General features: G+C 67.7%; 1 protein-coding gene and 1 long non-coding RNA gene across 3 annotated transcripts in view; one reads left to right on the top strand and one right to left on the bottom strand.

The window, feature by feature from the left end:
• Window positions 1-26,172, bottom strand: part of GPC1 (glypican 1) — a 29,135-nt gene extending 2,963 nt beyond the window's left edge. The window contains exons 1-6 of one of the 2 annotated variants that reach the window (XM_023259964.2): window positions 25,750-26,172; window positions 4,110-4,268; window positions 2,102-2,493; window positions 1,124-1,289; window positions 299-429; window positions 93-212 (exon numbers count right to left, since the gene is read on the bottom strand). In XM_023259964.2, the coding sequence (XP_023115732.1) occupies window positions 93-212; window positions 299-429; window positions 1,124-1,289; window positions 2,102-2,493; window positions 4,110-4,268; window positions 25,750-25,915 (1,134 nt within the window). In that variant the 5' untranslated portion in view covers window positions 25,916-26,172. Of the gene's footprint in view, window positions 1-92; window positions 213-298; window positions 430-1,123; window positions 1,290-2,101; window positions 2,494-4,109; window positions 4,269-7,179; window positions 7,473-25,749 lie in introns of those variants that run through there. The other variant, XM_023259963.2, reaches the window with a different exon arrangement.
• Window positions 10,448-13,255, top strand: LOC111561927. Its single transcript, XR_002744977.2, has 2 exons — window positions 10,448-10,991; window positions 12,084-13,255. It is a non-coding gene; the product is annotated as an uncharacterized LOC111561927 (long non-coding RNA).
• Window positions 26,173-26,510: the final 338 nt, after the last annotated feature.

Genomic DNA, 26,510 nt, shown 5'->3' with positions numbered 1-26,510 from the left:
TGCAGGGCGGGAGTCAGACCACGGGGCGCCCTGCTCGGCCTGCCCTCCCCTCCCCTGTCCACCCAGGGCCCGGCGGGCTGAGGACCACTCACCAGCTTCTCCAGTGAGCCCGTGGGGGGCCTCTCCTGTAGCACCAGCTTGCCCCGGCGCTGCTTCTGCTCAGGCCCAGAGCTCTGGGGGTTCACCTTGGGGTTCCCACAGCCCTGGATGACCTGGGGGAAGACCGTAGGGGTCCTGCGGGGGCACGAGGCCACATCCGGGATGCCACTCCACGCCCACCGCACCCTCCTGCCCGCACCTTGGCTGTGAGCGTATCCCTGTTGTCCTGGAGGGCGTTGATGGCTTCTGCGAGCCACAAATGCACACTGCCGATGACGCTTTCCGCACCCGACGGGCCCCAGAACTTGTCGGTGATGAGCACCATGGAGTCTGGGACAGGCGTGGGCACACACACAGAGGGCATCTGGTAAGTATGCACGCCAGCCAGGCCGTGTCCACACGTGAGCTCACGCGTGTGCTGATACGCACGCGTGCCGGCCGGCCAGGGGTCCGTGGGTGAACGTGTTAGTTCCTGTGTGTCGGCATGCACGCGTGTTGGGCACACGCGTGTGGAAGCTCACGTGTGCTGGCACATACTGAACTGGCCCACCGTGGGCGGGTGCTAGTTCACACGTGTGGGTGAGTCTCACGCATCAGCACATGTGAGCGTGTACACGGGTCGGCCTGCGAGGTCAGCACAGTTAGGACTTACCGGTGCCGGAGCGCGGGCACGCTGGCCCACCTGACGTCAGCAGCGTCAGCTCACATGTATTGATGTGGATGCGTGTGGGCCCCCCACGTGTCGGCACGTGCACAGGCCGGCTGGCCCACCGCATGCGGTGGCCCGCCTTAGGTCACGTTCATGTGGGCACGTATGCGTGAGGGGGCCCTTGCTCAGCGGGGAAGGGCGAGGAACTAGGACCCCGCAGGGCTCCATCCCAGGCAGCAGCCTGCACTCAGAATGGCCTCCCTGTCTCTTGACCCCGGGTCACCCTCCTCCCAGGGCCTCTGGCCAGGCACTCCCGAGGACGGGACTGGCTTTGTCCCTGCTCTGCTCTGGCGCGTGGTGGCAGCGAGGGCTCACCCAGAAGGTTCCTCCACTCGGCGTCGAGGTCGGCCTGGTTGGCCAGGCAGCCTTTGAGCACATTGCGGCAGTAATCAGGGCAGGGCCGGGCGCCGGGGACCCCCAGGCAGTGCGCGCAGTAGACCAGCTTCATGACGGCCCTCGAGCACTCCGGGCCCAGGGGCACCTGCGGAGCCAAGGCAGCCTGAGCCCAGCCCCGCAGCTAGCTGGGCGTGCCCAGCCCCCCAAGGAGCCCCGGGATGGAAGGCTCTGGACAGAAGTCAGGAGGCCTCAGTTCTGCCCCACCCACAGTGGGACCTCCGCCTGGCCCTGGCCCTTCTTGGGGAGCCCTTCTCTTCTCAGATGACCAAGCAGGCCATGGGTCGTGGGACCACTCATCCTAATAATTGCTACTGTCCTAGTGAGCGACTCCCTGGAACACTGCCGTCACCAAGCCTCACCGGGGAGCGGGAATAGGTCTGTGTGCCACGCGCACGAGGGGACTGAGGCTCAGGGCTGGAAGGAGGACCCGCTAAAGGACACCAGCTGGAGGCAGAGAGGCGGCTCACACCCAGGGCTGTGTGGCTTCCGGAGGCCGATGCCCTCCCCGGTTTGTCACCAGGGGGTCTGACTCCAGCTGCCTCTTGGGGGACGGGCCTGCTGGCCCTGGAGGCCTCAGGCCCCGGCCTGCTCTGGCCTCCGAGCCAGTTGCCCTTTCGACTCCCGGCCCCTGACCCCGCAGTCGACTCGGCATCTAGCCCCACACCTTCTCCCTTCTGGTCCCGCATGGGACCCAGCCTGGCTGAGGATGGGACCGCCTGGCTGCCCCCACCGGAGCTCAGGAGCTCAGTCGCGGGACATTGGGACGTGCTGTAGGCGGGGCAGGGAGCCGGGCCAGGAGACCCCGGGGCACGGGGCGGGGCCGAGATGCAAAGCAGCGGGGGCGGGGCCGAAGGGTCCCCGAGGTGGGGGGGAGGGGAGGGGGGCCGCCAAGCGCACCTGGGCCACCTTCCGGACCACGTCACTGGCCACGCCCAGGCCCTGCACGAAGGCGCGAGCTGCCACGAAGGCGCGGGTGGCGCGCAGGCGCAGCTCGCGCGGGGCCTCCCCGAAGGGCCGCAGCGCCTCGGCCTGCTTGCCCAGACAGTCCAGGTAGTCGTCGGGCAGCAGCAGCTGCGGGTGCAGCTGCCTGAAGAGGCGCTCCAGCAGGCGGGCCCAGAACTCGGCCAGCGTCTCCTCCAGGTGCAGGTTTGCGCCGCGGTAGTAGAGGCGCAGCTCCGAGTACAGGTCCCGGAAGGCCCTGGCGCTCTGCGTGTACAGCTCCCCGAAGGCGCCGGGGAAGGTGTCCTGCAGCGCCCGCTCCGACTCGTTCAGCAGGTGCTGGAAGTGATCTGGGCCAGTGTGGGGGGGGGCGGTGAGGCCTCCCGGGGCCTCCTGTCCCCACCCCACGCCCGCACACCCCCTTCGCTGTGGAGGCCAGGCCGGGATTCAGGGGGCTCTGGCCCAGACCCCCGATGCCCCTAGGACTTCTAAGACCTCCCCCCCCCCCCCGTGGCCTGGGGTGCAAAAGCCTGGGTGGGGGTCCCCTCTCGGGTCTCAGGGCCTCCAATGGACACTTCTGAGCTGGAGGCAGGCTCAGGGTGCCCTCAGGGACTCATTGGGATCACCTGCAAGGGGGGGGCAGGAGGGTCCTCTGAGTCAGGAGGTGGGGCCGCCTCCTTCCTGCTCTTTCCTCCCTGCGTTGCCCCCCCCACCCCCCAGCCCCCTGTCCGGCCCTCCCTCTCATGCCTCCCAGAAGCTGGCCTGCCTGAGGGTCCGGGTTGGATCTCCTGTAGCCCTTGGGACCTGCCCAGAGCCCCAGACAGACGTGCTGCAGCCTTCCGGGAGGCAGGGCGTGGGCGTGGTTCGGGGGAGATACCCTGCACCCCGTATGCCCAGAATGAGTCCCGGACAGCACCCACCCCCTTTAGCAGCAAGACTGCAGACTGTAACCACACGGCCCCTGCACTCGGACTCGGCCCCCAGAGCCGTGGCCACCCTCCCCGCACAGGCCCCTGGACCCTGGGCCCCCAGGGGTTTTCAGGCTCCTCCACATCTACCCCACCCAAGGCCCTGGGCTGTAGGGCTCAGGACACCCTGTGCAGCACCCCAGGTGGGAGCCGGGCAGCTCCTGGCCAGGCTGTCGGATGGTGGGAAGGACGCGGGGGGCTGAGGTCACAGGCCCCCAAGGACAGCCACCGCTGCAGGTGTTTCCAGGCCGGGCCTCAAAGCCACTCAGGGCTGTCTGCCAGCTGCAGGCTCACACTCTCCCTCCTGTCTCAGCTCAGAGGTCACTTCCTGGGGGCCCCCCACCCCAGCGCCCACACCGTCCCCCTGGGGCGGCCACCGTGGACGTCGTTACGCCAGCCCACTCTTCACTGTCCAGGGCGTTCGCTCTCTGCCCAGACACGGCGTGAGACTCCCGGTGTGAGACCCATGAATGCCACACACAGCAGCTGCCCCGGAGATGTGAGGGCCACGCCCGGGGCCCCAAACTCCTCCTGCCCCCGCACCAGCGCAGACCCGGCCCTCCGAAGCCCCATCCTCAGTGCCCCGCCCGGAGCTCGGCCCCCACGCTGCGGTTCCCGGCTCCGGGCCACCTGGTGGCCAGTGCAAGGCCCGTTCCTGCCTCTAGGGATAAGGAGCCACCTTGAGAGCAAGAGGGACCCTCTGAAGGGCCGACAGAGGGATGGGCCTGATCTCCCCAAACGTGCACGTGTATTGCCGTGCACACCACGGGGTGGACAAAGTCGCCTGCAGACCACTCCACGCTCACGGGTCCCCTGCTTGGGCCCCTGCATGCGGGCAGCTTTCTGCTACCGGGACACCCCAAATCTCAGCTCCCAGCCTCAGGGCGCTAATAACCCCACCCATCCTGTGACCCTGCCTCACCAGCAGAGGTGCCCTCGTGCCCAGCTCCCCACCGTGTCAGCGTCTGGTGGTCCCCAAACGCCACTGGCCTGCTCACCATCGAAGTTCTGCAGCTGGGTGGTGAGTGTGGCCTGCAGGGCGCGGCCGCTGTCCAGGAGGGCTGTCTCCAGTTCAGCCCGGCTGCGGTTGGCCAGGTTCTCCTCCATGTGGCTGGTGCAGCAGGTGTAGCCCTGGGGGCAGATCCGCAGGTGCTCCCCTGTGGGGAGGGGCCGGCGTGAGGGGAGGAGGGGTGGGGAGGCTGCTGGGGCATGGGTCCGGGGGCAGGCACAGCTTTGGGGACCAGGAGAACTGGCCCTGGGGCTTGGCGGGGTCTCCTGGGCAGGGTGGGCACGAACAGCGGACCCTGGGAGGGGCACAGCTCCAGTGGGGGTCCCGGGGTAGGCGGTGCAGTCCCCAGCGTGGGACACAGGAGCAGGGCTTCCTCCGCAGGCCACCCTCCAGGCCGTCTGGGACAAACGCAGCCGGGCTGGTCATAAAGTGAGGGTGCAGGGATGTCGGAGGTCCACCCGGCCCTTCAGTCCCCCTGCTTCCACCATGCAGGTGAGGAGGGCCATCCCAGGGGCTCTGGAGCAGCTCAGGTCACAAATGTGACCCAGCACAGAACTGCCTCAGGGCCCTGTGTATGCGCGGAGGGGTGGGCTCCCAGACTCAAGGCTCCCCAGGGTAAGCCTCCAGGCCTGCATGGTGCCCCCTGCCTGGGCTCTGGCTGAGAAGGGGCAGGGAGGAAGGGGTCGCTGACGGGCAGGGCCGGACAACCAGAGGCTCCTTACCCCCCCCTCCCCCCCCCCAATGCCAGAGCACGTGGGGGGCAGCCTAACCCAGCCAGGACACGGCCTGGACACAGCTCTGCCGGGGGCAGGCAGGGCAAGAGGACACACGGGTGTCTCCGGATGTCCCTTCTGCTGCGTCCCCAAAGCCCCCATCACTCCTCACGCCCGCGGCCTTGGCCCTTGGCTCCAGGGCAGCACCACTATCTGTGTTCCCACCTTGGGGTCAAGGACAGGTGCTAAGTCACACAGCCCTGTGGTTATACCGCTGTGCATACTGCGTCGGCCGCAGGTCCCAGTATTACGATCACAGCAGTTCGGAGGTGGGTGCTGTGACCCCACCTTACAGACCAGAGACACCGAGCTCAAAGAGACTAGTTTCCCGTCCAGTCCATGCTGCACAGTGAGAAGCCAAGGCTACCCGCTTTCAGGACTCCACGCCCACTGGGCCACCTCCCCGCCCTCCCCACCCGTCCCTACCCCACCCTGAAGGCCATACCTCGTGCCTCTAAGCTGTGGGAGTGGTCCCTCCTGGGGCCCCCTGGGCAGCAAGGGTCTGAGGGGGGAGGGGGGCAGGGGCTGTGTGGGGCTGTGTGGGGGCGGGGTCATCCTGTGCACAGTTGTGGGGTGGGGGTGCGGCGGCCTGGGCAGAGTTCTCTGGGTCCCGAGGGCTGGGGGCTGGCTCCAAGGTGACCCGCGGGGGAGAATCAGCAGCCCTGGGTGCAGGCAGCCTCTAGCAGAGGCCTCGGGTGGAGGGGAGAGAGAAGTTATTATCCTGAGGCTGAATTGCCCCGAATTGCCTCTCGGGACCACCGGGTCACACCACGTTGGACTGTGTTTATCTGCTGCCGTGTCTGGCCTCCGTGCCCATTGGCGGGACAGGCGCCGCCGAGGCCTGCAGGTGCGGTGGGAGGGGCCGCAGGTGCCTGGGGGGGGGGGCACTCAGACACAGTGTCTGGTCTCAGACACCTGCTCCCCCCAGGGGCTGCATGCCTGGAGGACCACCGCCGCCCCTTCTCCCAGGGCCTGGAGGTGATGCTAGCATGTCCGTCTGAGGGGGGCTGGGGCCCCCATCTTGGGGCAGGGCTGACCTCGGGGTAACAGACTGGAGCTGGGGACCACTTGTGACCACCCCCAGGGGAGCCCCAGGTCTGCGGGGGGGTGTGGCCGTTGGGGACCTGAGGCCTGACCCTCTGGGTGAGCCAGACCTTTCCGGGCCTTGTGGGGACCAGCTGGGGCTGAGTGTCGGAGCCCGGGCCTGGTGGTGGTGGTGGGGGGGGCACCCGCCAACATCCCTGTGCCCCTTCTCCTGAGGGGTGGCATGCCCAGGTGCCTCCAGGCAGGGAGGGCTGGGCCACACAACAGCTACCATGCTTCCCTCTCGGGTGCCTTTGCCAGCAGGAGGCAGGACGCTGAGCAAGATGAGGGTCCTCTCCATGGGGTCCCCGGGCCCCAACCAGGAGAAACCTGAGCTCCCCTCCTCAGTGGGGGCCCGGAAAGCGCCCTCTGCACACCGGGGTCCCAGTGGTGCTGGGGGGTGGGGGTGGGGGTGGGGAGGGCGAACCGGGGGTGTGGCCTGGGGCAGGGAGCAGGTGCCAGCCGGGCTTCAGGTGGGCCCGGGGCCGCCCAATCCTGAGTATCTACAGGCTGTGGGGGCGGAAGGCATCCCTGGCCGGCTGCCCTCCCTCCTGAACCCTCCCGGTCTCCCGGTGGCCCAGACCCCCTCCCCGAGCCTGCCATTCACGCAGACAGCAGAGAGGCTGGGCAGAGGAGGGGGACGCCGAGAGATGCAGGGAGCTCCGCCGTGGGCAGCTGCTGCGTGGGCTCCCTGGCACTGTGCCCGCAGCCTCCCCAGCCCTGCCCGGCCACCTCGTCCAGCCGCCCGGTGGCCTGCGCTGTTCCGGCTGCCCCGGCACAGCCCCCGGCCCTCCCTCCCTCCGCGGACACACGGGAGTGAAGACACGGAGCCAGAGCCCGGGCGCCGGCCTGAGGCCCCGGGCAGGCTGGGCCGAGGCGGCCTCGAGCCGGCCGCGGGGCAGACGCAGGGGCTGCAGCGCCTGGCGCTCGCCCTCCGCCCACCCTGGCCCGGCCCGGCCCGGTCCGCACATCGTCCGACGGCCCTGGACGCCGGCCGGCCGGAGGCGGGCTCAGCAGCGCACCCCCGCGCCTCCGGGAGAGTGGGCCTGCCCCTCCCGGTCGGAGCCAAAGCACCGGGCGGGGGTCTGCGGGAGAGAAGGGGACACCCCACCCTGGGCAGTGTGCACGTCAGACTGACGGAATCGCACCATGTCGCTTCGAACCATTCTGGCCCCGAACCCCCCCCCCCCCCTCAACACCTGCCGAGAAACGAAGACTCGCCCGCGCCGGCAGGCGCCGGCCCCTCTTCCCAAGGACGCTTCCACCGGCCGGCTGGTGACCGTCCCTCCTTCCTCCCTCGGTCCCTTTGCGGTTTTTGCAACAGCGGGCCGGCCATATCCAGGACTTCCCTTGGCCTGTGGGACACTTCCTCCCTGTGGCGATCCCCGGGGGTTCTGGGGAAACGGGAGGGAGGTCCGATTCACCCATTCACGGTGGGATGTACGCCCGGCCCGTCCTGCGATCCCTGCGGCTCCTTCCCTTAGGCCCCGCCCCCGAATTCCCAGATTCCCTCCCTTCCTGCTCCTCAGGTTAAAGTACTGCACCCACTCCCCTCGCCCCATCGGCGGCTGCTTCTCTTTCTGGGTGGCAGACCAGAGGTCCACCTCTTCCCTCCAGATTCAGATCTCTCGGGGTCACCCCAGACCCCCGGCTTCTCTTCACTGAGCCCGTACCAGTCTACGACTTAAACATCTTTAAGGCTCGCACCCTTCTGCCACCTGCTGAGCGCTGGTCCCAGCTGTCCCGTCTTAGCAGCCTCCGGATGGCGTTCCCCACCCAGCAGCCACCCCCACCAGCACTATCGCCCTGATGCTTTAGCCCAAGACCCCCTTCCCAACAGTGGTCACCGGCTCCAATGCCGGACACGGACCTCATGTGTCCAGGCCCAGCCCAGCAGCCACCTGTGTCTGGTGGCGCTAGAGCCCTCCCAAGGAGACTGCAGAGGGAAGATGGCGCCATGCCAAGCCCACGTCTCCAGAAGCTTCTAGTGCTCACACGGGAGTATGCAGACTATCTGCCCGACCTGTCTTTAAAGCCACAGCCCCGATGCTCTGCACCACCTGGCCCAGCGACCCCTAGATCACTCTAAGTCACTGTCGACAATCAGCCTGCACTAGCCTCCCTGGATGGGCTGAAGCGGGGCCGTGTGCCCAGCTCCCAGGCACCAAAACCCAGCAAGGGAGAGGCCCGGGTCCGGAAGGGCAGGAAGGGGGCGGCTTCCCCACCCCTCTCCTTTACTCAATTCTGGGCCCTACCTGGGGCTTTGCCGGCAGACTGGGGGTGAGCGGCTGTCCAAGGCTTTCCCCTGGACAAGAGCCCCCGCCCACTCCTGCTCCTGGACCCTCTGTGGCTCCAGTGGCCACAGGATCCCCCTGGCATGTCTACCAGCCGACTGGGGGTGGGAGACACGGAGCAAACAGAGGGAGCTTCCCTGGCCACTGGCCACAGCGGAGCTCCAGACCTTCCTTTCTCAACAGCCCCCCATCCCCCAAGAAGCATCTGCCCCTGACTAGTCCCTGTTGGAGGGTCACACTTGATCACCTAGAGTCCGTCCAGAAGGGTGGCCTCGGATGCACCTTGCAAAGGACATTTCAACCACAATCTCCTACTCCCCCTTACACACCAACAACACCCATAACCCCTCCTGCCTCCGACCCAACCTGCTTCCCTACCCCTCACCGACCACCCAAAGCTCCCTCCCACCCCACCCCCACCGTTTCAGGCAAATGACAGCGTCACCAAGCGGCCCTCTGCCAGTGCTGCCGCAGAGCCTCCACCGGGCACTGGGACCCGAAACCGAGGGGCATCGGTGCGGACAACTCCTCGCTCGGTGGGTGGGAGGGGTGGGCCCCCCGGGCCTGTGAGGGGCTCCGTCGCCGGGGCCGCGGAACAAAGGCGGGGCGCCCCGGTGCCCTCGCCAGTCGCTGCGGGCCAGGACGCGCGCCGCGGGGCGGGAGCCGGGGAGCCAGCGCGCGGTCTGGAGATGCGGCGGCGGTGCTCCTGGCGCGGAGGGGACCGGGCGCTGGTGCAGTGGGCGCGGCGGGCGCCCAGGGGCTGCGGGGGCTGCGGCAGGCGGGCGGGGAGGCGGCGAGCAGGGGGGCCGCGCGGGGGGCTGCGGCAGGCGGGGCGGGCGTGGGGGAGGAGGAGGGCCACGCGATTGGCGGGGAAGGGGCTTGCCGCAGTGGGCGCGGCAGGCATGGGGAGGGGGTGGCAGCAGCGGGGACTCGCGGGGGCTGCGGCAGGCGAAGGGGAGGGGACGGGTCTGACGGAAGAGGAAGGGGGGCTCGCTGCAGGAAGGGGGCTGCGGAAGGCGGCGGGAGGCACTGGAGGGGGTGGGGGGTGGGGGGTGGGGAGGGCGGCGGGACGCTGCGGGATTGCCGGCGGAGAGGGGCCCGGGGAAGGGGAGAGGTGGGGAACGGCAGGAGGGGACGGGGTGGGGTGGCGATGGGGTGCCGCGAGAACGGGGACCCACGATCCACGGGGTGGACGCTGGGCACCTGCTGCGAAGCGGTGGGGAAGCGGAGCGAAGATGCGCCTGTGGGGGGCGAGGGCAGCGCAGGGCAGGGCGGACAGAACATGGGGCCGAGGCGGAGGTGACGGGGGACAGGGCTGGGGATGAGGAGGCGAGGCGGAGGGAGTGAAGGGAGGGGTGGCAAGCCTGGGGACGGGGGCGCTGGGGGACCGGGGAGATGGAGATGGCTTGGGGTGGGGGGCGAGGGCAGCGCAGGGCAGGGCGGACAGAACATGGGGCCGAGGCGGAGGTGACGGGGGACAGGGCTGGGGATGAGGAGGCGAGGCGGAGGGAGTGAAGGGAGGGGTGGCAAGCCTGGGGACGGGGGCGCTGGGGGACCGGGGAGATGGAGATGGCTTGGGGTGGACGGCTGGCTGGATCCCAGGCGGGGTCGCCCAGCTTGGATCCCGGCCCCGCAGACGCCACCCGCGCCGTGGCCCCGAGAACCCTGCGCGGCGGCAGCGGCGGCGGCGGCGGCGGCTCCAGCGGCGGCGTCCCAGGCTGCGGTGGCGGTGACGCTCCGGGTGGCGCGCGACTCCGGCTGCGGGCGCGTGGGGGGAGGGGCGCCTGGGGACCCGGCCGGGGGCCGGCGGAGGAGCAGGACCCGGCCGGAGGGCTCGGAGGCGGCGCAGGCGGCCAGGAGCCGGGGAGGAGCAGCGGCCCCCGCCGCCCTGGCAGCCCCGCGGCCGCACTGGCGCGCACGGCGAGGGCGCGGCTCGCGGCAGCGGGGACGCGCCTCCTCCCGCAGCCCCCGCCCCGCCGCGCTGGCACCGCCCCGTCTCCCAGGAACCCGCGGGCGGCCTCCCCGCGCCCCCTCCGGCCCGGCCCCTCTCCCGGCGGGGACCCAGGCCCTCCTCCGCTCTCCCCCCGCAGCACAGCCCCGAGGCGCAGGCCCGGAGCGCGCTCGGGAGCCGGGAGCCGGGAGCCGGGAGCCGGGAGCCGGGAGCCGGGAGCCGGGGGCCCATCCCGGATGCTGACCTGAGGCTGGGGGGGCGGGGGTGGCAGGGAGGGGATGGGGGTGTCGGGTTTCTCCTGGGGACGGAGAATGGCAGCTCCCCACCTGGGAGCCCCCTCTCCTGCTGACGACGACCAGACCCCCACTGCTGTCTGGGGCCCTCAAAGCCACCACAGCCGCTACCTGTCCCCTCCAGGCCTCCAGCCTCTCAGCTAGGCGACCTGGGCCTGCGTGCCAACTGCTGATCTCCTTCCCCTGGGAATCGGCCAACCCCACCTGGCCACAGGCTCCTCGGGCACCCTCCCACACTGGTGTCTCTCCCTTCCCTCCCAGGACACCGGGACAGCCCTCACAAATACCTTGTACTCCCCGGAGCCCTGGCCCTGGCCTCACCTGGCTGCCACCCCACAGGAGAAAACCACCCACTCAGGCCACCCTCCTCGCGGCCAGCCTGCACTTGGAGAGACCTACCTGGCAGGCAGCGCTTGATCAAAGACCCCTCACCAAGGCCACAACACCTAAGACTCCTGAAGAAGGGGGTTTCACCAGGTAACCACAAGGCTGCTCTCTGTGCCGCCCGGTTCCTGCTCGGGACCTGGGCAGGCCACCCTGCCAGTGAGCACCAGGTTTGGGGGCGCCTCGGTGAGGCAGTGGGCCTGGCCTCCTCAGTCTGGCCACAGCTCTGGCCAAGAGACCGAGCCCTCTCCAACGGGCCTCCCCTGGGTTGCTTCAGGGTTCACAGCTCACTCCACGACCTCAGAACAAGTCAGGGATGAAGGGGACCCTGGGTTTGTGCCTGCTGCACCTGGGACCTCAGGTCTTGGCTGCAGGGCAGGGAGCAGCACTCTCTTGGGGCCCAGGGGTAAGTGCTCCCCGGAATCTCTCCCATCAGGCCGAGCTTGGCCCAAGCTGAGCTGAGGAGAGCACCCCCTTGGGCTCATCCGCATGCCAGCCGGCTGGGCATCGGTGGGGCGTGAATGCCTGAGGCTCTGCACAGCCCTCCCATCCACCCTCCCCTGGGGCCTGGGGCAGCTGAGGGGGCCTCTCCAGTGTCCACAGGGAACGACCTGGAACAGCAGGAGGGGGTACCTCTCTGCTGTGTTCCCCGCAAAGACACACCTCAGGTCTGCCCATCCTCCCCCCTGGGACCCCCCCACAGGCAAAGGGGGCACCAACTCCTAGCTGGGCTGGAACATCGGGCAGGACCCTCCAACTGAGCGAGCCCACGGGGGCTCACGGTGACCCGGGCCCAGTCTCAGCTCAGGCCCCATAAATCCTGGGGCTGAAAAGACAGAATGGGAAGAGGCAGAGGGCTCGGCTGACGCCCCCTGACCCAGCCACTTCCCGCCAAGCCTGGTAGCCATGTCCAAAGTCACGGGCGCCATCGGCCTGGCATCCCAGCTCCTCAGTCCCCCTCCAGCTTGTGGCCTGCCACTTGCAGTACCTCTGGGTCCCAGCGCCCTTCCCCCTGGCCCCACCCTCTTTCAAGGCCAACTCAGGCCTCCCTCCAGGAAGCGGTCCCAGGCCCCCCCGGGGGCACAACACCCACTCAGCACAGGCAGCCCACCCTCCCTGGCGGCAGGAAGGCCACTCTGCCTGCTGGTGGGGCCTCCACTTCCCTTCTCTTGTCTCCCTGCCCAGCACCCAAGCCGGACCCGGGTCAGTAAACAAATATGCCTGAAGACACCGCACAGAGAGACTCTTTGTCTGGTGTCGGCATTCAAGGAAACGCAGCTTCGTGCCATCACGGCCCCAGAGTGGCGGCCTCAGACCTTCCTGACCCGACCCCTCCCACAGGCAGCAGGACAACGGGCAGCGTCCACGAGGGGGTTTTCGGGGCGAGTCTGCTCCCCACAAGGGCGCCCTTGTTCTCACAGAGGCCCGGCGGCCTCCGCGGGAGATGGGAGTACTCGCTGCTCGCTGTGCAAGGTGTTAGACGCGATCTGCACAGCAGCCCCTCTTTCCCTCGCCGCGGCGGGCGGTGTAGGCGCTGACATCAATGCCCGCGGTCACTCGGCGGGAAGTGGCTGAGCAGTGCTGGCCTCCTGCTCCCCCCGCCAGCCCCGGGGTGGGGGGGCGTCCTGAGCAGGACGGGGACGCCCGGCCGCCCAGCAAGCTGCAGACGGCTGGCCCGCTGCCTGGGGAGGACGGTTCCCCCCCCCCCGCCCCCCACCGGCTGAGTCAGGGGCCGCCTACCGCCCAGGCACCTCCCCCCGGCTCGCCAGCCCAGCTGGCAGGCACAGCTGGGGAGGGGGCTGCAGAGCTGGACGGGACACAGTTCACCGTGAGAGACAGCAAAACGGCATTATTTCTTAGCATGAGAGTATCTGGCCCAAAGGAACTGAAATGCAGGCAAGGACTGGAACAGAATCTCGCACGCCCCTGTGCACAGCGGCTGCCTCACAACGGCCGAAGGTGAAAACAACCCGTGTCCGTCCACGGAGAAGTGGGTCACAAAACGTGGCAGAGCCACAGGACGGAATAGTATTCAGCCTCAACGAGTAACAAAGTGCGACACCTGCTACGACGTGGAGGCACCCGACCTTGCCAACGCCGTGCGGAGTGAAAGAAACCAGACTTGAAGCAACAAATACTGTGTGACTCCCTGTACGCGGAGGCCCCCACGGTCGTCAGAGTCACAGTGACAGAGCGGAAGGTGGGCGCCGGGGCCAGGGCGGGGCTGGGGAGTCCGTGTCCACTGGGGAGAGAGGTCCAGTGGGGGAAGATGAGAAAATTCTGGAGACGGATGGTGTGGACGGTGCGTATGTGCTTAATGACCCTGACCTGTACACAAAAATGGTTAAAATGCTAAATCTTTTTTTATGCGTATTTTGTCACCAAAAAAGCAAGACCCCCCCGCCCCCCACTACCCGCAACGTACGTACGCTAAACATCTAGCACGTACTTTCACCAAAAACTTACACCGGTTTACTTTAAATTAAAATATTCAGGACATGCCTAAACTACAAACTTTTTCGCCATCTGGATTACCAATTTAAGAAGATATACCGCAGTTTTATTTCCAGCCCTTCGTGGGGTGTGGACAGAAGCCTGACTGAAGTCACACAGGCTCCCTCCCTGCAACACTGAGGCACAACCCCAGCTGAGGTCCCCAGACCCACGGCCCCAACCCCCTCAGAGCAGGCTGACTAACAGGAACATAGAATCGTACCCATCTTACAGATGGGCAGACTGAGGCTGGGAGACGTTCCGTGACTCGCTCAATGTCTCAGGTCTGCTGCCCCACGCCACTGGCTTGTGTGCCTCCCTGTCTTCGCTGAAGGGGAGGAAAGAAGAGCACGGTGGCACCTGGGGCCCACCAGCAGCTTGGAAGTCCTGCGTATGGAGAGGAGACCCCTCTCCTGGAAGCTGAGCCAGGCCTGGCCACTTCCATTGGCCTGCGCCATCCTCTCCGCGGCCAGGGGCTCCAGGGCCAGCAGGCCACCTCCACCCGGGGGGTGGGACACCTGCCTAGACGCTCCTGCCAGCAGCCAACCCTCCACCGGAGGCAGCGCCCACCAGGCCCCGCTGGGCACACAGAGGGTCACGTGAGCTCAGCGTTTGCCTGCTTGCCCGGCTCCCCAGAGGTGGAGCCCTGATCTTGTTTGGGTTCGCGGAGCAGGTGGGGATGTTGGGGACCATCCTATTCCCTGGCTTCTCCAGATCAGTTTCTCAGGGTCCGGTGAAGCTGGAAGCATGTCAGAGAAGGGCCAGGCCCCTCAGGAGGTGGGCAATTCTGCTCCCCTAGGCACCCAGTGTCTCAACCCCGGCCTTGTCCAGCCATGCCCAGCAGGCAGAAGGGCACACAGGCACACAGCTCTGGATGGGGGGTGGCATGGTCCCGCTCAGGGAAATCCTGGAGCAGATGGTCAAGGGGACGGAACCAGCCCCGTCCCCAGAGAGGGGCCACGGGGACGTTGATAAGGCCCCACGTGACCCGGGCGAGGAAAGGCCCCCCCGATGCAGGCTGCCAGACTCCAGGCCCGGCTACGGATTGAGGGTGTGTGGGGGTCCTTCCGGCACCATCTCCTGTCCCCCTCCAACCTCTACACGGGATCTGTGGTTACTTCTGGTGCCATCTGTGGCTCTCTTGTAAACACCAGCTGCCACCCTCCAAGGCCACACGGAGTCCTTCCTAGGTGTGGGCATGGCCCTATGCTGGGGCAGTGCTCCCTCACTGAGGGCTGTCCTCCAGGACAGGTCTAAGCCAGCTCTTCCCGCAGTGCTAGGGGAGTGCTCCCTCCCCGAGGGCTGTCCTCCAGGACCAGCTCTTCCCGCAGCGCTGGGGGAGTGCTCCCTCACCGAGGGCTGTCCTCCAGGACCAGCTCTTCCCGCAGCGCTGGGGGAGTGCTGCCTCACCGAGGGCTGTCCTCCCGGATAGGCCTGCCTGAGCCAGCTCTTCCTACAGCGCTGGGGGAGTGCTCCCTCACCAAGGGCTGTCCTCCAGGACCAGCTCTTCCCGCAGCGCTGGGGGAGTGCTCCCTCACCGAGGGCTGTCCTCCAGGACCAGCTCTTCCCGCAGCGCTGGGGGAGTGCTCCCTCACCGAGGGCTGTCCTCCAGGACCAGCTCTTCCCACAGCGCTGGGGGAGTGCTGCCTCACCGAGGGCTGTCCTCCCGGATAGGCCTGCCTGAGCCAGCTCTTCCTACAGCGCTGGGGGAGTGCTCCCTCACCAAGGGCTGTCCTCCAGGACCAGCTCTTCCCGCAGCGCTGGGGGAGTGCTCCCTCACCGAGGGCTGTCCTCCAGGACCAGCTCTTCCCACAGCGCTGGGGGAGTGCTGCCTCACTGAGGGCTGTCCTCCCGGATAGGCCTGCCTGAGCCAGCTCTTCCTACAGCGCTGGGGGAGTGCTCCCTCACCAAGGGCTGTCCTCCAGGACCAGCTCTTCCCGCAGCGCTGGGGGAGTGCTCCCTCACCGAGGGCTGTCCTCCAGGACCAGCTCTTCCCGCAGCACTGGGGGAGTGTTCCCTCACCAAGGGCTGTCCTCCAGGACCAGCTCTTCCCGCAGTGCTCAACTACCAGAGACCAGGGCCAGCCGGGCAGAAGCATGGAGGCCACAACCAGCATTGGCCGGTAAGCAGAAGTGGGTGACTGACCAAGGGGAGAATCCTCCCGTCCAGCCTAGATCTCTGACCCCCGGCCGTGTGGCTGCTCAGCCTCCCACCAGGGGCCCTCCCCCCGGCGCCTCCAGAAGGCAGGACCTGGAGATGGAGGGCCCGTGTCCCCAGCAGGCCCCGCGGCATGGACTCTGGCTGTGCACACGGGCGCACTGATGACCACGGACACTCCATGCAGCAGGCACTGCTACCATCCCCATTTAATGGAACAGCCCTCTGAGGCTCAGAGAGGTTCAGTAATTGGCCCAAGGTCACACAGCGAGTGAATGTGGAGCTGGCACTTGAACCCCAGTCGGGAGGGGTCTTTGCTCTACAGCCCGGGAGGGGCGGGGGGGGGGTGCGGTGTGACTGCAAACCTCACCTCAACACGTGCATGTCTGGATTCACGTGTTAGCTCTCTTTACTTCCGACTTCCTACATAACACGTGGTCACCGTGGCCAGCAGAGCCACAGCTCACAGGACACGACCGACGCTCGTCCTGTCCTCGTGCCACTGGCTCTGCTGGTGGCTGCGTTTCAGCGGGAGAACAGCCCCAGCACGCGGGAGGAGCTCAGGTAACACCCACTGAGTGATGCAGAGAGACTGTCACCTCTGGATGTCCCCGTCACTTCCGAGTGCCCGTAGACACCCCTGCTCCGCGGCCCCACCCCCAGCCCCTGCAGGCCCTCCTGGGTGCACACACTGGCCGGAGCACTGGCCCCACTGGACCGTCTGCTGAGGCCCGCTGACCCCTTCCCGGGGCACTGACGAGTCGAAGAATTAAGCGGAGGACCACGAAGGACGCCAGGCGAGGCGCAACGGTCCTCAGAAAACCACACAGCGAACGCGTGACGTGGTGCCTCGCCCGCTCTCCTAGGAGCGCGCTCTGCGTGAGCTGACGGCAGGTCTAGAACCAGCCGAGACGTCAAGGTCGTGGAGAGTGTGAGAGGGATTGCCGGCCACCCGCTGCAAACGAAAGGGGACAGAGTGCACCGGCGGCTTCCACGGCAACCACGCCCCAGATACCCCACCGCTGCCTCGTCCGTAGTAACAGGAGACGCTCAAGTCCGCTTAGAGGTTAGCAAAACCAGAAACGCGATTTCTTCCTCGGCCGTGCTCGCCAATTGCCCGAATTCCTTCCCCGGGCCTCGCCATGCACCCCAGCTGAGGACCCCGGCCTCCCGCGCCCTGCCTTCACACCTGTCGGTCCGCCACAGTTCGCCCTCCTCCAGAGACGACTCCGCCACCCACCCCTGCGAGGCCATCCTGGCCCCAACGCAGAAGGGCGCCCCTCCCCCGTGCTCCCTGCCGCTGGTCCCACCCCGCCCAGAGCTTTGGTTCAAGGTGCTTCGCATGAGGCGCTACCGGCATTTCTGGAAGCCACCTCCTGGCTGTTCAAGAGTGCCCGGCACTTCACAGGGTCCCTGGCCCTGACTGAAAATGCCCCCAGTGCACAGCTCCTACTTGGGAACCACACCGGACCCTGGGGATGGGGCTTTAGCTGTGTGTGTCTGACCTGTCCCCCAACCCCCCAAATGCGCAGTGATGGGGACGTGCCAGTCCCTGGGTCACTTGAGGGCAGGATGCCAAGATGCCCGGACTCTCCGTGGTGTGGGCAGCCCGTGCCACGCCGGGGGAGGAGGTCAGGACGGCGGAGCGGAATTAAGAGCCTCATCCTTTTAAAATAACTCTGTCGGTCCACTGTGTCCCACACTCCATGACAACGAGATGTGAGTGATCATGAGCCAACCCAGGCAGTGGGTGGCATCATCTCTGTCCCCAGGGCCTGGAGATGGTCACAGGTGGGTGGGATATACTCCCTTGGCCCCCAGAGCCAGGGACAGGCAGTCGGGGGCCCCGGAGCCTAAGGACACACTCAGTTGTCCCCCATGGCTCACCACGGGGGCCCACATGGTTCGATGTGGCACCAGGCACGCAGGGTGCCGTTAGACACAGGGATGGGCCTGGATGGGACTCGCAGGCTCAGAAAGTGGGTCCTCAGTGTTGGGGATACCGTCTGAAGGTATGCACGGGCCACCAACCCCCAGATTCCAGTGCCGATGGGGAGGGAGCCCCAGAGAGGACAGGTGCACCTGTCCAGGGCCTGGCTGTCCACCCTCCAGGTGTTGGTGGCACTGCCACCGTCCTAGGACCGACCAGCTGGGGTGCAGACGAGGCTTGGACAGTCAGTGTAGGCAGGCTCTGGCCCGCTGAGTCCAGGATGGTCCGAAGGCCCCAAGGGAGTTTCTCACTAGACCTTGATCTTCTGGGAGACAGAGACCGTGGCTTTTCACCTCTGTGTTCCAGAAACTGGCAGAGGGTGAGCACACAGTGGATGAAAGGTGGAGACCCTCACCCCGGCCTGGCCAGCCCTTCCTCATCACAAGGGGCAGGGCAGTGGGGCTCGGACATCTGTTGCTGTCAGGAGCACAGGCTCTGACCTCAGGAGGCCCTCCCGGGGGCGGCTGGCCAGGCGCTCCTGCAGTCGAGTGTCACGAGGGCCTCAACTGGGCCTCACATGGGCCTGAGAGTTTCCTGGCCCCTTCCCGGGCCCCTCTCTCCTCGTGCCTGTGGGTGCTCCGGGGCCTCGAGCCCCAGCTCTCCGTCCTACCGCCGACCTCCCCCTTGTACTCCGGACCACATGCCCAGCACCTATGGGACAGGGACACACAACGTCCCCCTAGTGCCCCCTCCCAGGGTGGGCACTGTTACCCAGTACCCACACCGGACACCGAGGCAATGAGGCAATTTGGAGAAACCCCTCAAGGGACAGGCCTCTGAGCACGGGGGACCCCTTTCTGGGACCCGGCTTCCTCATCCACACGCTACGTGGCCGGACCCACCCTGCAGACACCCATGGAAGCACCTCCAAGCCAGAGACTGGAGGCAGCCAGGGCGAGGGGCTAAAGGAAGCAGGGCCTAGGTCCCCAGCAGGTGGTAGTGGGGGGCGGGGAGAGGCCCAGAGCGGGGTTCCCGCAGGCCCCCCTGCCGGCCAGCTCTCCTCCTCTCTTCTGGTCCCCGCGTCCACTGCGGGGCCCTGGGGCTCACGGCGCAGGCCCCCGTACTGTGCTCTGCTGGCCCTCACCCAGCACCACCCGACAGGGCCAGTCCCCAGCTCGGACCGGCCAGTCTCCCCTGTGAGACACAGCAGGGGTGGTGGGCGGGGCCCTGGGCCTCCGGGGGCTGAGGTCAGGACAGATGGCAAGGGAGCGGGATTGATGGAGCCCCTCGGGGCTGCCCTGTCACCCAGCCAAGCCTCCAGGACCCAGGGAGCACTTAGCACAAGTGAGCAGCAAGCTTCCTCAGCTGGGCCACCGTACCAGGGGACAGCTGCCACACGGTGACCCGTCTACCACCTTCTGCCTCCCCGTCTCCAAACCATGTGCCCCCTCCTGGCCTCTGGGCCCCCCTTCCTCCCCCAGGCATATTCCAGCACCTGCCCCGAATGCTGGGCCCCCTCCCCTCGGGTGGGGACCTTGAGCCTGTCGAAAGAACACTGGTGTCACTGAGTACCATCCCAGCCAGGTGCCCCCAACCCCACGAAGGTCTTAAGGCCGCCGCACCGCCCGCCCCGCTTCCGGGACGTGACACAAGCCGGATGTGTTGGCAGGTCAGCAGTCGGCAGTCGGCAGGCCCCGAACGCTGGAAGGAGTGGCCCCTGACCCTCCCACCCTGACAGGGATGGGGAAGTTGAGGCTCACCGGGGGCTGGAGACTACTCAAGGACCCGGCGGGGGTCAGGGCCTAGACCTGTGGCCTCTGAGCCCACCCACACCAGGGCCGTGCCCGGAGAAGCTTGTGGGTGGGAAGGGGCCTGACCCCTCCACACTGTCACCAGGGCCTCGGTACGCATCTGTGCCGGGCTCCTGAGCCTGTGGCGGACACGCGGAGGCGTGACCCTGTCCCGAGGAGCCACGGTCGCGAAACAGCAGGGCTCAGGACCACCGCGGCCAGACGGAAAGTATCTCAGGGAGCAGATGGGCTGGGCCACCTGATTCATACGCTGCAGTCCTGGCCCCAGGAGGTCAGAGGTGCCCTTATTTGAGTAGGGGGTCTGTGAAGGTGAGGTCACACAGGAGTTGGGTGGCCCCTAATCTGATAATTGGTGGTAAATCACCACTTTTTTGATAAAATCACCACTTTTTTAAGGTGAAACCTGGAGGCAGATGAGCCCATGTGGACAACCCACATGAAGCCAGAGACATTCAGGCCCAAAAGGCCAAGGACCCCCAGCGGCTGCCGGAAGCCGGCAGGGCCTGGAACGGGTCCTGCCCCCCAGATCCCAAGGGAGCCAGCCCCGCACACCTTGATCCCGAACTTTCGGCCTTAGAACTGCCAGACGGTAACCTTCTGTTGAGTAAGCTGCCCAGCGTGTGCGTCTGACACGCCCCCGGCACCCGGCCCAGGCCTGGCACACGGGAGGTGCTTGGAGTATTTACTGCCGAGGCCCGCCCAGACTTGGGGAGAACCCTGGGAAGCAGGGCAAGCCCCAGAGCATGGGTGCTTGGGGGACGCCCGGCCAGGCCGGTGCCAGCCGTGTGCCAGGGGCGGGCACGGGGAGGACCCACCTGGCAGGAGGGGGTGTGTGTACCAGAAGACGACCCAGCTAGGAGCTGGCGGGAGAGGACGCTGAGGCCACAGGCAGAGGAGGGCATGGGACGAGGCCGGCCTGCCCGCCCCCCCCCCCCCCAGCGGCTCCTAAACCCACCCAGGATTCTAGGGCTCCTGCTGGGAGAGCAGGTGTGTACTCCCCCTGCACTCCCCCCACCCAGAGCCTCCCCGGCATCCACAGCCCGTCTGAAGTCAGTGTCTGAAGTCAGTCGAGGAGGCTTGGCCTGGGTCCTGCCCCCCAGCAGGGAGGCCACGCCTGCCCTCACCTCACACCTGGCCGCCATGTGCCCCCACCTGGGAAGGTGGGGAGAGGCCTGGGGCGGGAGGAAGCATCCCCATCCGTGCCACCCCCGCCCCCAGGAGACTTCCAGCAGCGAGGGGCACCTGCCCGGGCCTGTTCCTAGACAAACACCAGCAAGAAAGACTGCCAGCCACCCTAGCAGCGAGGAGCCGGGCTCCGGGGTGGGTGGCCTCCGGCTGGAGGCCTCACGCTCTGGAGTCTTCTCGTCTTCTCCCCAGTGTGGGCAGTGACCTGGGCCCACAGGGCTCTGCTAATGGTCAGATGTGATCGGGGATGGCCCCCAGCAGAGACGCTGGATAGGCAGGGGCCCTCCAGGCGCCTGACAGGGGCCCTGAGCCTTGGTCTGAAATCACCCTGAACTAAGCAGGTCTTGGAAAGAAGAGTCTGCCTTACAAGGGAGGTGCTCCTGCTGCCTGGGCACGTCCAGGCCTGGGCACGGCAGAGGCCGGTCCCACGCCCGACCCGACTCCCAACGGCCTCGGGGCAGGCCCTCTCCTGTCCAGGGCCGGCCAGGCTGACACCCGTGCCTGTGGGTGTGGATGGCCTGGCACGAGCATGGGCACCCCCACACAACCGGGCTCTCCTCCCGGTTCTGAACCCAGCCTGCTGCCTGGCCGACGTGTCCCCAGTCCCTCTCCCAAGAGGCTGGGCCACCGTCTGTCAACCTCAGACTTACACTGTTCCTTAATTAGTGCCTGCACGGAGCCAGGCCGACCTGCCTCGTCCCCTAGGCTCTCACCCCTGGAGAAGCATTTGTCCGTGAGTCCTGGGGGACTTGGCCCAGCACGGTGCTGGGGACACGCCGGGGGTTTCTTGCAATGGCCAGGAACACACAGCCAGGCCATCCTGCGTGTACCCGGGGCTCATCTGATTCACGCCCCTGGTGCCTGGGAACAGCCCTCCTCGGGCAGGAGCAACAGCCCTCAAGGCCTGCGGAAGAGCTGGCCGCCACCAGACAGGTATGGGGGGGGGGGCGGGCAGGCAGAGGGCAAGGCCCAGCTATGAGGAAGGCCAGTGTATACACGGCCCTGTCCCGACGGAGGGAGGGAGGCCAGGTCATAGGCTCGGGAAGAGTTCCAGTTAAGAGATGTTCTAAGCCGGCCTAGAAAGGAAGCCAGGCCCAGGAGAGCCCACAGGAGAAGGCGGTGGGGGGGACCACCAGGGCCTGGGCCTCGGGCTCCTATCTCAGGCCTCCAGGCCGGGATGGCTCCAAGCCTTCCAGAAAACTCGGAGCCCAGGACTGGGCAGCAGCGAATGCCATAGGCTTTGGGGTCCACGGCTTGAGCTGCACGTGGGCTACGCGTGCTGGGCAAAGTTACGTGGCTCCCCTGGGCCTCGGTTTACTCATCTGTGAAGCAGGTCTACAAAAACCCTTCCTCACCCGAGGCATCAAACAGACAGTAACGCGAAAAGATGCGCACCGAGTCGGGGTCACGTTAAGGGCTCTCAAGGCGCTACTGCCCGAGGGGTCTGCGTGGGCCTGCAAAGACCCCAGGGCAGGGGCAGGGGGAGAACGTGGGCCGGGGCCAGCCACACGGTGCACGGTGCCAGCACATCCCTTCCTGGGCACCTTCAGGGGCGGTCGTGACCATTCCCAGTGTTGTGCGTGAAAACCAGGGGCTGCGTGGCGCGGGAGGCTTGCGCAGCAGGACTGACATTTGAAGTAAGGCCCAGGGAGGATGTTGCTCCTCTCGCAGGAACACCGCAGCGTGTCCAGCAGGGGGCTCAGGCCATTGCATCATGCAGGTGGCCCCGTCGAGTCCTGGCTCCCTCGGGCCTCCCCGTCACACGCCTCCCCCCTGGTCGTCTCAGGCTGGGGATGATGAAACCCTAGGTCCTCAAATGGCAGAGGGACGGAGCCGCAGCACAACCAGGGGCTGAGGACCACTTGGGGACCCGGGCCAGGCACACGGGGTGTTTTGGCCTTCTGAACAGGGCAGGGTACACAGAACCCCGTGGTCTGGGGCCAGGCCGTGTGCCATGTGGCCTGTGAGAGCCCTATAGGCCACAGGTGACGGACAGATACTGGGTCCAGTCAGGACAGCCCTTTCTGGGATGCGGGCTTCTGAGGACCCTCCCCCAGAGTCTCTCACCACCCAACAGGCGTCGGGGGTCAGAGCCGGCACACGGAAGCAACGGTTTCTGCCGATGGGCCCAGGGGGTGGTCCTTGGTGTGAGCTCCAGGGTACGCTGTCCACCCCCCCCGCCCCTTGCCGGCAGGTAGGCTCAACCCCAGGCCAGAGGGGACATCAACCGGTTCTCACTGCACTGACGGCCCCCTCTGACCTCCAACCCCCAGCGCTGGACCTCTAGACCCCTCCTCCTCTGCCCAGGCCCTTCGTCTCTCCCTGCCCACCCTCCATGGCCTGGCACGGAGCAGGACACAGGTGCGTCCCCAGCAATGTGGACCGAGGACCTACTTGGTGCCGGGACCGGGGCCAGCTTCTGTGGCTACAACACGGATGTGACAGGAGTGGCCCCTGTCCCCAGCACCCCAGCGAAGGGTCAGAGCAGTACAAGGCATGTCACTGGAGTGCCAGGAAGCCAGGCAGGTGCTGGGAAGACAGCCGGGGGCCAGGAGCGACCTCGCAGGCGGAGGCAGAAAGCCTGCGGGCTCCAGCGGGCATGTGTGATTCAGCACGGGGCACTGCACGTCCCCGGCACTGGCTCCCGGCAGAGGGATCCCTCACTTTCTCTGTTGCCTTCTGGCCTTCGGGAGGGTTCCCTGGGCTTTGCGGCCCCCACGGCCTTGCCCGGCTGCTGCCTCCCCAGGCCCGCTTCCTCACCTGTAAAATGCCAACAGCTGTCATCGCCAACTGCCGGGCACGGCCATCCAAAAGAACCACACGAAGTCACGAACCGGAATCTTATGTGGCCTGACACTCCCCACTCTCACGAGCTCACCGTCATTTCTAAGGTCCCTTGGGCACGGGCCGTAAACACCTCCCTGCTCTCCAACCACTCCACCCGGTCAGGGCCGGCTGAGTCGGGGGGGGCTCTCCACAGGCGGGGACCCCAGGTCCCCACGCTAGAGAAGTCTGGCTGCCAGGCCTGCAGGAGAGGAGAAGCAGGCAGGGTTTCCCCAGAGGCGCGTGCCGTGTGAGGCCGCCAGGGGGCGCCTGGTCCACGGAGGCCAGGCCCCGCGGCAACAGGAGGGGACGGCCCGCCGCTGCCCTGGGAGGTCACCCTGTATCCTCTGCTCCACGTGGCGCTGGCACCGTCTGGGCGCCTGGGCCCTGCAGGGCCCTCCGACGTCCCAGCGTTCATGGGGGCTTCAGCCACAGGCTGAAGGGAGGTGGCCCCTCTGAAGAAGCCCTCGCGCTAGGACGGAGGAGCTGAGGGGCGCCCGCAGAGGGGGCGCCGGCAGAGAGCGCGGCCCCTGGCATTCCAGGCCCGGAGGAGGGCGGCACCCAAGCCCTGGCCAGCACGACACTGGGACAGCTGCTGGGTAGCCACTGTCCCCCAGCCGGACAGCCAGCACCCCGTCTCCACCCATCACACACAGAGACTGCAATGCACTTTGATCGTCCGGGGCCCCTGATCGACTGCCTCCCCCAACCCGAGGGGAACAGGAGCTGGGCCCCAGCCCAGCCTCCGCCCTTCCCCAGCTTCCCCAGTTTGCCCCATTCTCTCCCACCCCTTGGCAGCTGCCCAAACTCGGCCTCCTGGCCTCTTGGCCTCACCGAGACAGAGGCCTGTGGGTTTGAGCAAGTTTAGGATGGCCCCTAAGGGCACAGTGGCCGAGCGGGAGTGGGTACACAGAGAAGAGGCACAGGCACAGGCTTCCAGCCGACATCGGGGGCTGAGTGGGGGCGTCTGGGGTGGGATCCAGAGGGAAGGCTGGGGACACCCAGGCCAAAGTTCTCCTGTTTGTGTGGGAGGAGGGGCAGCGGTGGGGCAGAGGGTGAGCCCAACTGCAGAGGGCCCTGTGCAGCCAGGGAGCCCAGCAAACCCGGCCCGCCGGAGAGGCAGGCCTGACACAGACAGGAACTCTCAGCAGAGGGAGATGCCGGAAGGCCCGCTCTGGGGTATTGAGAGGGGACCTCTCCAGAGCCTTGGTGGCCGGGTGGGCAGGTATGTCCAAGGGTCTCTCAAGGCAGCCCTGTGTGTGTCTGACCGTCCCGGGGCCCAGGGGGCCAGAACCCGGCTGCCTCCCTCCCAGTCCCCAGCAAGGCAGGGCCATGGACTGCACACGGATACACTCCTCTGTCACTCAGAATTCCTGTATTTGTGGTCATTCCCTGTCCCCCATGTCACCGTCTGAGCAGAACCCTTACTCACAGCTCTCCCCCTAGTTTGGGAGAAATCCCTTCCCTAAAAGAAACTAGTCCGCTCTGAGCTTGCCCACCGCGTCCCAGGCGCCCTGCACAGACCTAGTGTGGTTCCCCACACAGTTGCAGTGTGAAGAGCCTGGGGGTCTGGGTGGTCCTTAGGACATTGTACTCCACCCTCCACCCTCCAAAGCTCCTCAGAGGCCGGCACGGAGGGGGTGGGCAGGACTGCAGGCAGCTGCAGGGCTGAGGATGCCTGGGAGGGTCGATGCTCTTACAAAGAAAAGAAACGGCCCCTGGGCGGGATCCAAAGCGCCGACCACCTGCAGCTCGACTCCCCGCCAGAGGCGGCCCCGAGTGCCAGGCCGGCGAGCCACGAGTCCAAGTTCGCCAGGCAGGAGCCCTTGCTTCGGGCTCCAGGTGGCAGAGGTCAGCGCCTCGCCCCCACCCCCAGGCGCACGGCTGACTCCCTACCTCGCAGGGGCCCACTCCCGCCAAGAATGGGGGACTTGGAATTGAACCCACCCAGGCTGCCGCTGCTGGGGACCCCAAAGGAATCCCCAGGCCCGACCCGCGGCGCCTCCCGGAGAGGCCCGACCAGACAAATGGGAGTCCCTTGCCCGCGGCCGCCGTCAGCTGCGCCCCGACAGCCGGCCCCGCAGTCAGCCCTGCGCGCCCCCCGGGCTCGGACCCCCCGCCCCGCCACCGCGCTGGGCCGAGCCGATGGCCGAAGACGCCCAGCCCTAGCTCTGGCCCTGCAGGACTCCCCGCCGGGGACGGCCCGGGCCACAGCCCCACGAGCACAGCTCCGCGGGGAAGGGGCCGGCGTGCGTGCTCGCGGCTGGGGGGCGGCCGAGAGGAGCGCACGAGACCCGGGCGGCACTCGGGGGCGAGGGCCCGAGGGGGTGCAGACGGGCGGGGGCGCAGGCGGCCGGCTCCGGGCTCAGGGCACGCAGGGGGGAGCAGGAGCGCGCAGTAGGGACCTGGGCGCGCCGGGGTCCGGGGCCCCGGGTGCCGCGCCCTCACTTACCCGAGATCTCCGCCTGGGGCACGTCGCTGAGGCTGAAGCCCTTGGCCCCGTAGATCTGGCGGACTTCGCTGCAGCTCCGGCTCTTGCTGGCAGGGTCCCCGCGGGCGCAGGCGGCCAGCGCGGCGGCCGCGCAAAGCAGCCACCAGCCTCGGGCCCGCAGCTCCATGGCGGGGCCGGGGCGCCCCGGCCGCCCGCCCGCCCGCCCGCCCGCGCCTCTCTCGGATCCCGGCCTGGGCCGCGCAGCCCCCACCCGCGAAGGGCAGAGCCAAGGTCCCGGCGCGTGCGGCTCGCGGTCCGCAGGCAGCGGCGGCCGAGAAGGCGGCGACAACAAAAGCCGGCGGCGCGGGGCGCGCGGGGCGCGAGGTCCGGCCGCTCGGTCGGGCGGCACAGAGCGCGGCGGGCGAGCGCGCAGTCCCGGCTCGGCGCCTCCCCTGCCGGCGGCCCGGCCCCTCGGCTGCCGGGGCGGGGGCGGGGCGGGGCGGGGCGAGCAGGGGCGGGGCGCGCAGGGCGGGCGGGGCGAGCAGGGGCGGGGAGCGGCGCGGCGCGGGGCGCACCGGGCGCTCCTCCCGCTCCCCGAGGCCTGAGGCCGCCGGCTCGCGCCGCGCTGCGGGGCGCTCGCGGGTGGGGGAGGGCGGGGCTACCGGGGAGCGCCGAGGCCGCGTCGGGGTCCCCGAGGGCGGGTCCCCCACGCCCAGCGCCCGGGGCGGTGGCGGCGGCGGCGGCGGCACCACCTGTGGGGGCGGGGGCGGGGGCGGGGGTGC

This window comes from Felis catus, chromosome C1, assembly GCF_018350175.1.
Source record: "Felis catus isolate Fca126 chromosome C1, F.catus_Fca126_mat1.0, whole genome shotgun sequence".
Taxonomy (NCBI): Eukaryota; Metazoa; Chordata; class Mammalia; order Carnivora; family Felidae; genus Felis; species Felis catus.
This window is presented reverse-complemented; position numbering and strand designations above follow the sequence as displayed.